The sequence below is a fragment of the Zonotrichia leucophrys genome, chromosome 3 (assembly GCF_028769735.1).
Source record: "Zonotrichia leucophrys gambelii isolate GWCS_2022_RI chromosome 3, RI_Zleu_2.0, whole genome shotgun sequence".
In the NCBI taxonomy this organism is placed as follows: domain Eukaryota; kingdom Metazoa; phylum Chordata; class Aves; order Passeriformes; family Passerellidae; genus Zonotrichia; species Zonotrichia leucophrys.
The window spans coordinates 67,607,044-67,623,085 of NC_088172.1; the positions used below are offsets into that span (position 1 = coordinate 67,607,044).

The following is a 16,042-nucleotide window of genomic DNA, read 5'->3' on the forward strand; positions in this document are numbered from 1 at the left end:
TTTAAATTTATGTTCTTTATAAGCATGTTGGCTATAGTTTTAAAACATCCTAATTAAACACATAAGTGCTCAGTGAAGGATGACTATGCAAAAAACTGGTTTTATATAGCAGTTTTGACTCCACTTTGTCTGAGTCTCTTTGGTGGTATTTCAGATGGACTAGGTAGCCTTCTCGGCTTGAAAAGTACTGCTTGATTTCACCATATTTTTTTTCTGCCTTACTCTAAGAAAGCTCATGTTACTTGTAATGTATTTTCCGTAGTGGCTTGTCAAATAAATCAATTAGTAAAGTTTAGCTAATTCTGGTGCTTCTAGTAAGGAAAGTTAAAGAAAGAAGCATGTGTCTGCATATTGCATAATAGAGGAATTTTGAGTGGCACAGGGATGTGGGCTCTCACCACTCACTTGTACGTTCTGGAAAATGTAGCTTTGTTGAAATCAAAGCACAGACGATTATGAGGAAATAATTCAGTTTACATTTTTCAGAATTCTAAATAAAAAATTAAAAATTCAAAGAAGTAAAATGAAAAACAAACAAAAATGTCCCCAATTGTCATAGTCCTATAAAGTTTTAGTACTGGTTACAAATAAAACCAAATTTCAGAATATTGGAATACTTATGTTTCTTGAGAAATTCTACTTTCCAACTTCTTCTAAGAAACTAATTGATTAGATTTGGATATTTTTAAAAAGTGCTTGTCTATTGAATCCAAAAAGCCTGCTAGCTGATCTTTTCTAGACATTATGCACTAGCAAATTTGTGTAGCTATGTGGCCTCTCGAATGGCATGGATTCATTCTTCCACGTTTTAGGCTGTAATCCCCAATCACTGTAGTCCAGAGGAGGTTATCAATTTTGCTGTGAAGAGATCTGCCTTCCCTCAGCCTGGGCTGCCTAAACCTATCCTCATACATGTCACTCTTTGCTGCAGCATGAAGGTTCACACAGGTAGTCAGTGTAACTTGATTTTGGCAAAAGCTGTCAATTTTTGTTTTGAGTTTGTTTATTTTTTTCTTTCTTTGGTCGGTTTTGTTTTGTTTTTTGTGGTTTTTTTGCTGGTTAATTTTGTGCTACTTTGGTTAGTCATTCCTCTACCTTTTGAATAGTCTTTGTACTCTCTGACCCATGTTCATCCTCATGCCTCTAAAGTTTTCTTCTGCATTTTCTTTGTGTTTCCCCCAGCTTTACTCTGTCCATTTATCCATGGTGATAATGTAGCCATCTATGTAGCCCTGTGACCTTTTCCTGCTCATAATATATCCAGTATTTCTTGAGCCTTTGTATCACGTGAGAAGATGACTGTGCCTAAAGAATTTGAGTTGATGCCTTTTTGATAACCTATTGCTTCCCTCTTTGTCCCACCCCCCAATTCCCTCTCCCCCCAATTAAAAATCCATCCCAGCTGCTGTCATGCTGAGTGTACTCAACTTACTTATGAAAATATTTGGTGTCTATGGACTTTGAAATGCTTGGATTTCTTGCAAGAAAGTTAGATTATATGTGTCACAGTTGCTTAAACAGAAGCATTGCAGGATTGCCTGTTTGCTGGAAAGACATGCCAGGGACTTGGATGAATTTCACTGTCAGGTACATTTTTTAGCTCGTGTAGTAACATGAACAGCGCCAGCACTATTAAGGCCTCAGAACTGCTATTCACAAAATTACTAAGCCATTAGTCTGTAAAGTAATGTGACAGTGGTAGTAAAGGAGAAAGAGTAATGTACTGGTATTTATGACTGCTTTTTGTCATTTATACCATATCCTTGAGAGACCTCCTGCTCCCATTTTTCTTGCAGTACAACAGAGGGTCATTTTTTAGTTATCTTGGGTGCACTGGATTTTCTCCAGATCTTTCATGTCACTGCCAGTTAAATTGAATAGTATTAACATTTATATTCTCCAGCCTCCAGAAGTTGAAGTCTTGGGGGCTTTCCCAGAGTGAATCTGAAGGACTTTAAAATGTTGATAGTTGCCTATTTGTTAAATCTCTTGATTTCGTCTAATTTAAAATTTTTGAAGTCCTTAACCTGCTCTTCTATTGGATATTTTTTGACACAGTAACTGGCTAACTGGCTGGTAACTGGTTAACTGGCTAGTTTTGGCAGTGGATCAGTCCATTCATGTGCTATGTACATCATTTTTAGGTATGGCTTTGGTATATTTTTTTTGGTCATTGTAAGATATTGTAAGGGACCTATCATGGCCTCATGGGAACTCTGGGTTGGTCAGTGAGCTGGACTGAAATCAGAATCTCAGCTGTAAGTACTGTAACACTTTAAGGAGAAAATTTATGACCAGCCTTGTGGAAATGTGCCTCAATTTCATGTGTTACAGTGTCTGCCTTATATGAATGTATTTATAGTTTTAAAGTGTTTTTCTGAATGAAGACAATGGCCAAGTTCAAACAGGCTTTAGCAAATCAGGCTGTTACAAAGCAATTAGTAGAAGCAATTCTACCAGAATGTTTTTCTCATTGAGTACTTTATAATCTTTTTCTGTGAAAAGTTTGTATAAATGATTACAGTGAAGGCACAGTGCAGGATATGCATCCCGTGAAAATGAGAATTTTTTAAAACTTTCCAGAGTTTTTAAAATTTTCCAGAGTCCTGTACAAATACAAGCCCTAAGCTTTTATCTCTCCTGTTTTCCTTTTACTTCTGCTCTTTCCAACTCTTCTTCCCTCTTCCCTGTTCCCTTCTCTTTTAAGGATGCTTTTTGGAGGTGAACACGTGTTTGTGAGCTACACTGTCTCCAAAACAAACAAAGGAGGGTGGGGAGATGATGAAGGGGAGGAGGACAGGGAAAAGATGCAGCTGCTCATTTTTAATTTTTGAAACTAGCTTTGAATTCTTGGCATTTGCTTAAGCTTTATAATAAAAACTAGGGGCATGACTGAAACACTGCGTCTTTGTTCTAGTGTGGTTGCCAAAAAGAAATTCTTAAAATAGTAACAAATAGATGATTTGAATTCTTGTCTAAAATAGTATCGATGGAAGATGTTTTGCCAGATGAGATTGCATGCATAGAGCATTGCCACAGCAGTGAAAGCTTTTGGAAAATCAGCCAACACCATATGTTGTTTTTTTATTCTGTGCTGCCAACATCCAAGTCAGTAGAAGGTATTTTCCTTTATTTCACCTGCCAGGAAGTAGAAATCCCTATAGCATTTCTTCCTATAAATCTATTGAAGCTGCTCAAGCTGTGTGCCCTCAAAGCAAAGAAGGCCAGCAGCATCCATCCCAGCATTAGGAAGAGCATTGCCAGCATGTTGAGTGGAGATCCTGCCCATCTAACCAGCCCTGGTGAGACACATCTTGAGTACTGGGCCCAGTTTTGTACTCCCCAGTGCAAGAGACATGTGGACAAAGTAGAGTGAGACCAGCAAAGGGGCATAAAGATGATTGGGACTGGACTGTTCAGCCTGAAGGAAAGAAGGACTCGGAGGGGATTTTGTCTGTTTGTATAAGTATCTTGTGGAGGGGGAAATAAAACAGATGGAGCCAGTTCAGGTTCCTCTTGGCTGTTCCCAGCAAGAGGACAAAATGCATTGGGTTCAAACTGAAACACAGGGATATTTACCTGAACACAGAAAACCACCTGAACACTGGTACAGACTGCACAGAGAAAGTGTGGAGTCTCTTTCCATCCTTGGAGATACTCAAAGCTGGCAGACCAGGACCCTGAGAAACCCACCTCAGCTTGAGCAGAGGGTGGCTTTGGTGGCAATCTCTAGAGGCGCCTGCCATCCTCAGTGAATCTGTAATTCTTGTGTGCCTCTGCTTTGGTGTCTAGCTGAAAAACCGGAGTATGTCAGATACCACTAAACAAGTTTTACGCTCTTACATATTTTTCTGAGTGGTAATATTAGTGAAATAATATTATTAACACTATTAGAGAAAAATTTGTGGTTGAAGAACAAAGCTTGAAACAATGTGTGGAATGAGACGTGTTTGGGGCTTTGTTGCACAACCTTTCACATGTTAGTGAGCTCTTGCCTGCATAAGTAGTCTCACTGACGTCAATGGGACTACTCCTGTAAGTGTTCACCAGTGCAAATAAGGGTTGCACAATATGTCCTTGTCTGTAGAATACAAGTGTACGTAACACAGTATTTAATTATCACTTCAAACCTCCTTTACCTCAGTAGCATATTCTTTTAAATATCTCAAATTATACTGCTTTTCCTAGGCTGTATTTTACTGACATAGAGATATCATTACATCCATCACCATACAACTGAGCAGAGATAGCATCTCTGAAAATCATCTTTCCTTCTGTTCATTTATACAGCTGAAAAAAAGAGCTGACAGAAAAAAAGAAAATAATTCTCTTCCTTGATAGTGTTTTAAATAAATTGGAGTCTCTAACTTTTTTCTGACAGTTTGATGGAGTCAGTGCTTTACTTTCAGTGCTAATTAGTCTGATGGTATGCTTTCTATTCCCCACAAAAGAATGAAATAGGTTGGTTCTTTTTTATTTTAAATGTCAGTCAAAGTTCAATTTTGTATAAAGAGGCACCTTGCATCTATACTTTACAGTAATACAAAAAGTAGAGTAAAAAGCAGTTTCAAAGATTAATTATGTGATGCCATCTTTTTGTATTTCAACTGTATTGCTAAAATGTCTGCTTTTTAGCCCTTTTGGTGGTGTTAGGGGAAGGCTGTGATGTACCCTCTAACATTCAAGTGATAAAGCTGGAGTCTCTGTCATGAAAACTTGGTTTTTTGGATGGTCTTTAGAAGCTTTTATATTTTTGAAGTTCTTTTCTTGTTTTAGCTATCGCAGTTTTTGTCAAGGTGCTTGAATTAGGTTAGAGAATTTTCTGGAACTACTGTAGGAATAGTTGAATATTTGAATATGGATACTTGGAGCTAAATCTCTTTGGAATTGTGAAATGTTGTAGGAATACAGTGTTATAATTTAGAAATTAGAGCCTGTTCCACTGTGTAAAGAGGATAGATGTTATTCATTCAGACCAGTGGTACCTTTATGAAGAATTGATTTGTAATGCTGAAAACTCTTTCAAGATAATCGTTAAAGTAGGAAAGAAAAAAAATTAATTGCCAGAAGGTAAAATAAGAAAAATCGATACTGCAATTAGAATGGTATTTAAATTTTTTTTTTTCTTTATTTAATAGGTACACCCATTTTATACCTATTAGTAACCTGAAGAGATGAATTGGAAACTGGACTAAACTCTTTTACAGCTTAGTCTTTTATTTGAAATAAGATGTCTTTTTTCAAAAAAAATATGTGTACCAGCTCAGCCTTCAATTTGTTAGGCTTCATGTACATTTAGAGACGACACCCTTTGTGTTAATCAATAGGTCAGGATCTTGGCAGCACTTTCTATCTGTCTTTAAACAAATGAACCTGTAAATATCATATCCAATTTGTAGATCAAATAAGAATATCACCTTGCAGCCTGCTTCTTGCATCCTTTCTAGTTTTCCATTCAGCAACTCATCAGGTTTGTGCATAGTTGTCTTTTTTGACTTCAGCACAGCTTTTGATGTTGTCTCTCACAGAATCCTGCTGGACTAAATGTCCAGCACACAGCTGGATAACAGTGTTAGGTGATGGGTGAGCAACTGGCTCCCAGGTCAGGCACAAAGGGTTACAGTGAATGGGGTGACATCAGACTGGGTATCTCTCACTAGTGGCGTTCCACAGGGTGCCATCCTTGGGTCTGGGCTCTTCTGCATCTTCATAAATGAACTGGATGCAGGACTTGAAGAAATATAATTTGCAGAATATGTGAAATTCATCATTTAGACTAATTTGTATATTTTTCTAAATGTTTTATTTTATACATGATGTCTAGAAAGTGCTGGGCTAGCATAGTTTGCTTTTGAAGAGCTTCCTATGAACCAGATCAAACCTCTCTGGATGTGGCTGTGTTATATTTATTCTATTAGTACTTTTTAGTGACCAGTTTCTCTGAGTTTTGTACCTTCTCATTTTGTGAAGGATGTTGACTGTGTTTCTTTTTAAGCATCCTAAGACTTTAATTTTGGAGGGGATTTAAAAAGAATGACAAATCCTGCTCTGTGGTGCTGCAGATAGGGTCCTGGTGTCACTAAAGCAGAGACTCTGAGGTGTCCAGTCTTGTTGCTAAGTAGCATGTTATTTGACTGTGTGTAGGTGTTATTCCAGAAGAGTCCTGTGCTCTGGGAAACTGTCCTAACATGCCTACTAATCCAAGTGTTCAGGTGAAGTGGAGTGCTCCTTTCAGAAGGAAGAACATTCTCTGTCTCCAGTTTAGTGAAAAAACAGAATGAGACTTGGAACAGGCATGTAGTATCCATCAAAGGTTTCATCACAGTGAATCTTGTTTGTGGAATAAGTTAAGGTGCAGTTTATAAACAGGAGTGCACACTTATATTGGTAAGTATATTAAAGAGGATTTACAGAACTTTATTCACAGAAGTTTGTTTTAAGTAATAAATCAGCAGTAAAAGACTGGTAATAAAGGGAATGGGACAACTTTTAAGACAGAAGAGTTCAGTCAAAAAGGGAGCTACTCCAGGATTAGGTGTCAGGTGAGAGGAAGACATTACATCAGCCAGAAGTTATTACTGGAGAAGACATAAATCAAGAACTTGGTCCCAACACCTGTTCTCAAGGGAAGAGTGAGGGCATTCTAACCTTGCTTAATCATTAGATTTTAACTAGTTTAATTTGAAGCTGTATATACTCTTTTAAGAGATTAATTATGTGCATGTTCTGAGGGACTTTGCATACTTCATAATGAGTTATTAATGTATTTTAGTATTTATTTAGTCTTTATTAAGATATGCATTACTCTTCAGGTATATTTTGGGCAGTAGCAAGGTATGTTGCACAAGAGAAAGAAAAAGGCAGATAATTATACTGAGATGTTCCTTCTACATCTATGAATACATTTTAACCTACTTCAGTATAACGCTTTACTTATAATACATTAATAATTATTTTTATCAGTAACCTTAAGATGATACATAAATCTCTCCAGCAAATGCTTGAAATTATTTGATTACAATTTGCAAGTCCTAGAGCACGTCTGTAGTCCTTTTGTTAGCTTTTTGCAGAGTGTTAATTAAATTTCCAAATTTGGTTCCGTCATGCACCTGGAAGCAGAATGAAGCTTTTTACAGACCCCTCGGAGTTACTCCAATGTGCTAATGAGAACTGGAGAAAAGCTCCTCTCAAACCAGGAAAGTAAGACAGAGTTTTAAAAAGCTCCATGCATTAACTAATGGATGATATTACAGCATAACAGCATACATACAGGATTATGCCATTCAGACAAGTTGAAGAGTATTTTGAAACCCCATGAAAAATGAATACTCAAACTGAGAATATGTTGACTCCATTAGGCATACATATAATTCCTATGGAAGGATTATAGGACTTTTAGCTCTAGCTAATGAAAACTGATTTTTCATCAGGAATTTTATATGGTTTTTTGCTTTTTATGTTAATACTGAAGCAGGGCTCAGAGCTGCTAGTACTGTGCAGTTCTTGAGTGTTAGATTTTGGGAGACATAAGCAGCTGAGTATCTACAGATGTCTAGGACTCAGGCTTGCAAGATGCTGATAATATCAGAAAAACCACCATGAAAGTTGGTGGAAACTTGAGGCCTGCTGTCCATGCCTTAGCATCTGGCATGTTCAAGTGCATCCCTGACTTTTTCATCAGGAATATGGGATTTGAATTTCAGGATACAGGATGTGGTGGTTGTTGATATTCTTTTTGTATGAGCACATTCCAGTTCTGTTTAGCTGAGCTGGTCTTTATTTTCTATCTCTAAACTTCAGCAGTGCTGCTGGCATCCTGGCTTAGATGTCATGTGGCTACTGCTGTCATTTACATGTATACAGATCATGCAGGTTTAGGCAGTTATTGGAGGCTCATGTAATTTAACATTCACCTTTGAATGAAGATTTGAAACAGTTAATAGTAAAATGTGTTATCTGTGAAAAAAACATAAACCCTTTTAAAATACCTAAATCAGCAGTGAGGTGTTTTCAGATACTGCGTTATTGGTTTTCACTGGTGATATGCTGGGGCCATGTATTGGGCTGTTTTTAGCAATCTAGAAGAGATTTGGAGGAGGAGGGGCAAAAAAGGTGACTGGAGCTGCTCACAGACATGCTTGTGAATTGATTTTTTGAGAAAAGAGAAATCAAAGAGGTTTGACCATTCTGGTGGCTTCTTGTTAGTGATTATACTTTTTGCCAGACCAGTAATGTCAGGGTTTCAGAGGGTTTGGGCACTTGGTCACATTACATTCCTGTGTACTTAAATGGATTAAGATAAAAAGTCTGACTTGAAAAGGATATTTCAAAACTGACTGTGCCTGTGGTTTTGAATCCTGATGCTTTGAACAAAGAAGGGATTGATTTAATGGGATTAATGCTTAATCCAAATGAAGCAATGTACACACATGCCTTGAATGCTTTTGAGAATAACTACAAATATCACTTATAAAGTTCTGTATAAAAATACAGAGAGTTGATCTTTGTGTAAGTAAGAGATGGGACAAGACTGCTTTAGATAAAGGAGTACACAGGCAAAGCTGTGCTCAAATTAGGTCTTCTGGATGACTTTCACATATTTCAAGTCTTCTTTTTTCATACAAGTATGACATTCATTTTCAAATGCTGATTTTGAGGAAGTGTGGCACTTTGCTCTTCATAATTTTGGTATTTCAGATAAGGAAAAATATTTTCAAATTAGGCATTTTTTAGCTACGTGGAGAAATGAAGACTTTGCCTATATTTACTGTGACTCTGCGGCCTCTCTAATTTCAGGGAAGAATTGCTTATTAAACCAAACTAGTTAATTATTGTATTTTTTTTAAATTTGAATTACTTTGTTGTTGTTGTTGCTAACAGATGCAACATTGACAGTATTTATAGTTATTTCTTTTTGTGTTTATTGGTAAAAGCCTTCTTGATATACAAAATCTACCTGACTTCTTACAATGACCAGTGTACATCCTCACAATGTATTTTCAAATGATTGGATCCTGTCTAAATGGGAAAAAGGGTTTGGAGGGAAGCAATGGCTGCAGTCTGTCAGAGATTAGCTGCTCAAGGAAAAAATGCTGACCCTTGGTAAGAATTAGGCTGGCTCATCAGTTTTACCCCTTGTTTTCTGACTCCCCATGTGCCCCCCAGACTGGGAAGCAGACAATTTAGATGAAAATTAAAATTCTTGCCTAATCATGAGGTTTGATTAAGTTAGTGGTTTTAGAAAAAGGACCAAATATCGCAACGCTAATGAAAAAATGGCAAGAATTGCTAATGACGTGTGTGACTCATGCTGCTAAATGGAGCAGATTTTTAAACATAGCTCTAGGCTTCAATTCTTTCAGCTCATTCACAGTCAGTTCTGCTTTATACTGAGCTCAGTGAAGCTATTCTCAGAGGAGAGTGCAGTGTGACATGGATTAAGAGTCAGAGAGCAGAGCCATTAATCGATTTAGTACTACACAGGTTATCTAATATCTAAGAAATTTTTAAAATATTTTAGGCAGCATAAAAAGCTGAAAGCAGAAATATGACTGTCTAGTGATTTTTACTTTATAATTTTTTTTCTCTAAAGAAAGGCTGTTGAATTCTGGCTCAAAAGCAAGGAATAATTACTGATAATTGATGTTTGAAGGTTTTTTGTTTTATTTTTAAACCCAGTTCTGCTATATCTGAGTTAGTAAATAGTGCAAAGGAGCATTCTTATGTACTAGAATTGGATTTCTGTCTAGAATAGTTCTTGGCATTGCATTTTCCAAGCCAGCTAGTGATGTCCTGGGCAAGTCTCAAATGTTGCTCTGTAGTAGGGTCAGGTCAGGGATGGTTCCCAGCAGGCAGTCAACCTCAGCTGAGGCAATTTCCCCTCAGCTTCATTGCTGGAGATCAAGAAAGCTTAATAGTAAGGATGAAGGAGTTATAAACCACAGATGGAGTTATAAACCACTCATTTTAAATTGAGATCTACACAGCGTAGCTGGGTCTACCCAAGGTAGCTGGGTGTGGTGGTCGGGAAGTGAGTGCTGGGCTGCCCCAAGTGCTGGGCAGCTGTAGCTGTTGTTGTTCAGAGGGGAATGAAAAGAGGAAGAACATATCTGATATGTGTGTATCCTTCATTTTTAAATTACAAATTCAGAACAAATAGTTAATGTGTACATAAAACACAACAACAGGAAGTTGTGTCAGATAGCAGCACTGAAATGTGAGTTGATAATTTTAAAATAAGAATACAAGAGAGAAAGCTGATTTGGTGTGTTTTTAATTAAACAGGATATATGCATGGAGGGTAAACTCCACTGCATAAATGGAATGAATGGACATCCAAATCAAATGCCAGATTCCTCCTTTAATTCCCAGAGCAATTATTCCAGTCTTTCTGTGCTTTCTGGCCTTCTGAGTGGCCAGAGTTCAGCCCTCCTGAGTGATGGTTCCTTTTGGGGACTGTCACAGCTCTGTCAGAGGACAGATGGGTTCCAAATACAAGAGGTGATGCTTTCTGAGGATGCATGAAATGAAGTGAGGGGAGTTTTTGTTTGGGCTGCTAGGGAGGAAGTGTATAGACCAACACAGTGAAGAATGTGCCTTTTCCTTCGCTAGGCACTGCTGATGTATACGCTTGATGCTCCACACAAGAAATGGTGAACGAGAATGAGAGAAGTCCTTGCATTACTGGAAGTCATGGGAAGTAGCAGTGAGGGGAGAAGTAGTAGAGGAGAAATATTTTTAATATGAGTGAATGTAGAAAAGTTTGCTGCCTCAAATATTTAGGACCAATACGTTAGTAACAGAAAAAATAATAACCAGCATTGACTTATGTTATGTTTGTTGTTATTCTGTAAATGGCACCTGATTGGCATGATAAACTTTAGTTTCCTGAGTGTGGGTGTGTTATTGTCCTTTTTATGTAAATCATTGCCTCTAAATATTCAAATAGGGTTTTTTTTTACATTTTTCAGAATTAAGGGATTGCAATGCTTCAATAGAGAGGTCAAATTTAACAAAAACACATGTACTAGAAGTTTTCAGGAGCATGTGAATGTTCAAGAGGCCAAGTGTGTGCATGTTGTTATGCAATAACTTTATTCTAATATGCACCTTACAATCAAGAAGGCTTTCCATATGCCATAAAATAATTGCTTCTTCATAGCTGTAAAATGCTCTTACATTCAGGCATCTTTACAACACTTTTTAGCCTTAATGCACATAAAACATAAACCATTAAAATTTCGTTGAAAATACTTGTATTTATACATTTTGTGAAGTTACAATGTGTTATTGTTAGTTTTGGTTGTGAGTTTGTATGTGTGCAGGGTGTGTTTTTTGATGCAGCAATCTAACAATTGGGAGCTGACCAATAAGTTTGCCTTAATCTATGTAGAAAATAGGTTTAAGTCACTCCTTTTTAACTCTGCAAACATAGTTGTAAATCTTGTTCTTCTTTCTCTCATCTACAAATCCCACATTGAGAAAGAACATGTGCACAGATACCTTTAGTGAAATAAAGATGGGTAATTTAAAGACTGTTTAGGAATTCTTATATCAGCTCCATCAATTACTTTTCTGTATAAGGTTAAAGCAGAGTTTTTAGCTTTAGGTTGCTGAAGTTGCATAATATCTGGATATTAAACTTGAGACCTGTAGACTGAAGTCTTATTTCAAATTGATATTTTATTGAATTCTGATGTGTCTTTTACAAAGCCCACAATATATAAAGGTCTGGATCAAGAAAAAAATGGTTATTTTCACTGAAGAAACAAATCGATCCTTTCAGAATTCCAGTTGCTAATTTTACAATCTTTTCAGGTCATAGTTTTTTACTAGAAGTAAAAAAGTGTTTCTATCCAGTCTAAAGACAACTTGAAACTAGCAGACATTTTATGACAAGTCTGTTTTGATCATTTTTCATGTAGAACTTAAAGGGCAGATAAATTTTGATGACATTTTGATGGCTAAATCTTTAAAATGTGGTACTCCTTTAATTTTCTCACTATGAAATTAGAAATACTTTTTTAAGGGTCTACATTTTTCTCATTTGAACAAATTACAGAATTATATTAATGAGCTTAATTTTTTTTTAGAACATGAGGCAATCCCTGAACTAGCTTTAAAATTATCTTGTTTATTTCACACTTGTACTTCTTTATAGCTTCATTATGATCTAACTCTACAAGCTTTCACCTAAGGTTAAACAATCAACATAGTAGGGTTTTGCTTGTTTTCACCCCACTTGCTGATTATCTACTTGTCTTACTGATTTATGATAGACCTTTTCTTCTTCACTAACAAAATTCAGGATGCTCGATAAGCTGTTATTCAAGTGATTCATGTATGGGGAATTGCCTTAAGTAGCAATGATGTTCTTTGAGGTTATGATATCCAGCAGGAGTTGCGCCTCTGGATTAAAAGGAAGGGTAATTTAAAGCAGTTTTGAGCTGTTGGGGGCTGATGTGGGTGAGGGATGTGGTGCAGCTGGTGTGAGGAACGTGGTGTAGGTGGTTGATGCTCTGCAGATGAGAGCTCTTGGTTTGTCTTCTGGTATTGCTTCCTGAAGACTTTCACAGTAAACATTTGTAAGAAATCTTAAATATTCCATCACTGATCAACACTCAAATTGCACTGCACCTCTGTTCATCACGTTCTGATACTGTGCAAAGCACAAAATAGGAGAATTGATCTCATTTTGTACCTCTCTGAAAGAGGGCAGTGTTGTTCAGGGGGAGTTTCTTTTCTGCTGAAGCCTGGCTGCTTTCTGTGGAGAATTTACTATTATATTTAAATATGCAAAACACAAGAGAAGATGGCATATTTACAGTCATTGAAGTGGTTGCTGCTCCTCTTCCCCTCATATCTCATTAGAGTCATTACAGTTGTTGTTACTTCTCTTCCCCTCATATCTCATTAAGGCTTTTGCCCAGGAGTGCCTGTTCCCTCTATGGTAGCCTGGAGCCAAGTCCCTCAGGACAGGCTCTTCCTATTGCTTCCCCCATAGGACAGCCCCAGCACTGCTGGGTTCACCTGCCTGTGGTCAGTCATTTTGTTTGGGAGATTTGCAAAGTGTATAATCAGATTATAATTTTGTGAGTTTGAAAATTTATTTATGAATGTAAGGGATCTGAGATTCTGAATATTTCTTCTTTTTCTGAAATGTTTACTTGAGTTTTCTTTCTATTGCAGATATTATAAATACATTTTATCTGCAATTATTTTCATTTTGATAACTAAGTTATTAAAGCAATGGAAGCGTGCCTGTGAAAACAGTTTATACATCTAAAGTAACTTAAGTAATTCTAGTATTTGAAAATTGCATATGATTTTGGTGTTGCATAATAGTTTGTGTTGATTTTGCTGCCATTTGCAGTGAGAACACTGAATTTGGTGCTCTGTGAGACATCCCGGCTCACCTTCTTCTATCTCCTTCTAACCAGTTTCTTTATCAATATATCATCCTGCATAGCTTGGAAGTAATTTTATAGTCACAACCATAATCATGAATTCCTACCTGGCTATTTCTCCTGAGTAATGTTTCTGTGTATGCCTTCAGGGGACTTTTTGTACACAGTATCTTGTATGGCTACACTTTGCTTCTTCTATTTTCTACAATGCAGCTCATTTTTTTGACAGGATATTGCTCTCTCTGTTCGATTTAAATTGTCATATATTCCATCAGTATGTTAAACAAAGGGATATTGATTCTTGGTGGTCTCCAGGTATTTTCTTCATATGAGGGAGTTCACACCAATAATGTAATCTATTAATGTTCTCTCTTTCAGGCTTAACAGATGAAAAAGTGAAGGCGTATCTTTCTCTTCACCCCCAGGTACTGGATGAGTTTGTGTCAGAAAGTGTAAGTGCAGAAACTGTGGAAAAATGGCTAAAAAGGAAAAATAACAGACAAGAAGGTAAGTGCTTTTTATTTATTTATTTATTTATATTTTTTATAAGTGATTAATATTTAGCTTTGATCAGCTCATGTGAACAGCTTATTTTCAGATTTAAAAAGGAAATCTGGTTTTGGTATAACTTGAATATTATAATTTTTGTGTTTAGGTTCTGCTATTTTTGGAGGCAAAATAGGCTAACAATTTTTTAAATATTTTGAGCCTTTTGGTATTTTTATTTTGAAATATGGTGGTATTAATATTGGAAGTTTAGTTTACCCATTTTGAATTGCAAATACTGTCTATCAACCTGTAGTGTCTATTTTGAAAACATTACTTGGTTTTCTTGGATCAAAAATTGGTAAGACTTGAATTAAAATTATCCAGTATGCCTCAGTAAATTACTGGATATAGCATCTCAAAAGTTCCTACTTGCAACATGTAATTAAGTCAAGTTTAGATAAGAATGTTGGCATTGGCATAGACATAACTCAGTGTGTCAAATTCTGGAGGTATTTCTGTTGTGTTGCTTTAGGTAAATTACCTTGCTAAATTGATGCAGAAAACTTTGTTTTGAGCCAGCTTGTGTTGACAATGATCATAAATTTTGTAATGATCTTAAATTGGTTATTGGTGAGATTTTCTGCAAACATAAGATCCATGCAATTCTAACAATGAATTGTAATGTAACTGGTAAAATGCAAAGGAGGAAATTACCAAGAAGGTTAGGGAAGAAACACTGGTTTTGCTCAGTGGCTGATTTCTACGGTGTTTAGGGGTTTAAGTTCTAATGATAATTCTTATTTTAAATAGAGGGGCTATTGTTACTTCCTAGAAAATAGTGTTTTCTGCAGAATTATAAAAATATAAAAAGATGGTGGACAAGGAATGAAAAAAGCTATATTGAGCCAGATTTTTGGTGGTAATTACTTCATATCACCCTAAGGTGGGAAAAATTTTTTGTTGGCTTAAAAGAGCTTACCTACCAGCAGAATAGAAGTGTATAGCAATAGACTGTTTGCTACTTTCCTGGTAGTTTTCAAACTGCAGAACCACAGGAGGCCTTTTGTTACAATCTATAACAGCAATCAGAAAAAGAGTGTTATGAATCAGGAGAATAGGTTGTGACAATGCTTTTTGTAAAAAGATGATGAAAAATACTTTAATGTTACCAGAAATTAATACTTCTTGTTTTTATGAGCTATGTACATTTAAAAATAATAATTTTATCTAAGGTGCTTGAAATCACTGTTGGAAATCACTCCATGTTTGAAACATACTTCATAGTGTAGGTTAAGGATCTTTATGCTAAAACCAAATAAATGCTTTGGAGAATTTTTAGCTTCAAGAATCATATTTTGCTTAGTGGAATTCATTACCAGTTGCTCAAAGTTTCCAATTTTTGGGGAGAAGGCTATAAATGAAAGATAAATTTTTGTGGAAGTCCTCATTAAACTTTTTGTATCAACTGCTAAATTAAAGTGACTGCTGACCATTATCCTAGTGAAGTTTTAATGTGAACAGGTACTACAATGGGATTTGTCTGTTTTTTTGGTATACTTTAAAAATTCTATATTATGGCTAATTTTTCCCAAACTTGTATTCAAAGTGCAAAGCAATAGTTATGCTACCATTAGCATTTAGCTTCATTCTGTTATCATCCTACATGTCATTATGCCTTCCCTGCTACTTCCCTTTTGCTGACAGTGATCTTTAAGGTGGCCATAGTTATTACACTAAAGGCAGTCATGCAGATGGGTCTTCTTTAGTGCTGGATTTTAGATAAAAATAAGCATAACCAGATTTAAAACTACACTTGCCAAGTAAAACAGATTAATTTGAATGCATTTTGTTTATAGAATGTACTGGATACCAATGAATTTTGTCTGTGTATTTCTTGTAGAAAGATAAAGCCTATAGTCATATAAAATATTTCTGGTAACAACATATCCTAATCTTTCAGAAAGCAATATTTCAGGAAAGAAATTTGCTAGATGATTTGCTCATTTCATGCTATGTATGTACAAATTCTACTGCCTGAGTTATGGTGGCGTTGAGAAACAAGGGGGAGAGGATGGAACTGATCCTTTTGGTGTCAGCACGGATCTGTGGTGACTTGAAGTGACTGTGTAGCTGAAGTCACTTTACAT

General features: G+C 36.2%; 1 protein-coding gene across 5 annotated transcripts in view; it reads left to right on the forward strand.

Moving 5' to 3' along the window:
• The window catches only part of PDE10A (phosphodiesterase 10A), a 169,170-nt gene that overhangs the window by 60,665 nt on the left and 92,463 nt on the right, over positions 1 to 16,042 (forward strand). For all 5 annotated transcript variants that reach the window (XM_064708656.1, XM_064708652.1, XM_064708654.1 and 2 more), the window contains exon 2: positions 13,785 to 13,913. In XM_064708656.1, coding sequence (XP_064564726.1) covers positions 13,785 to 13,913 — 129 coding nt within the window. The remainder of the gene's footprint in view (positions 1 to 13,784; positions 13,914 to 16,042) is intronic.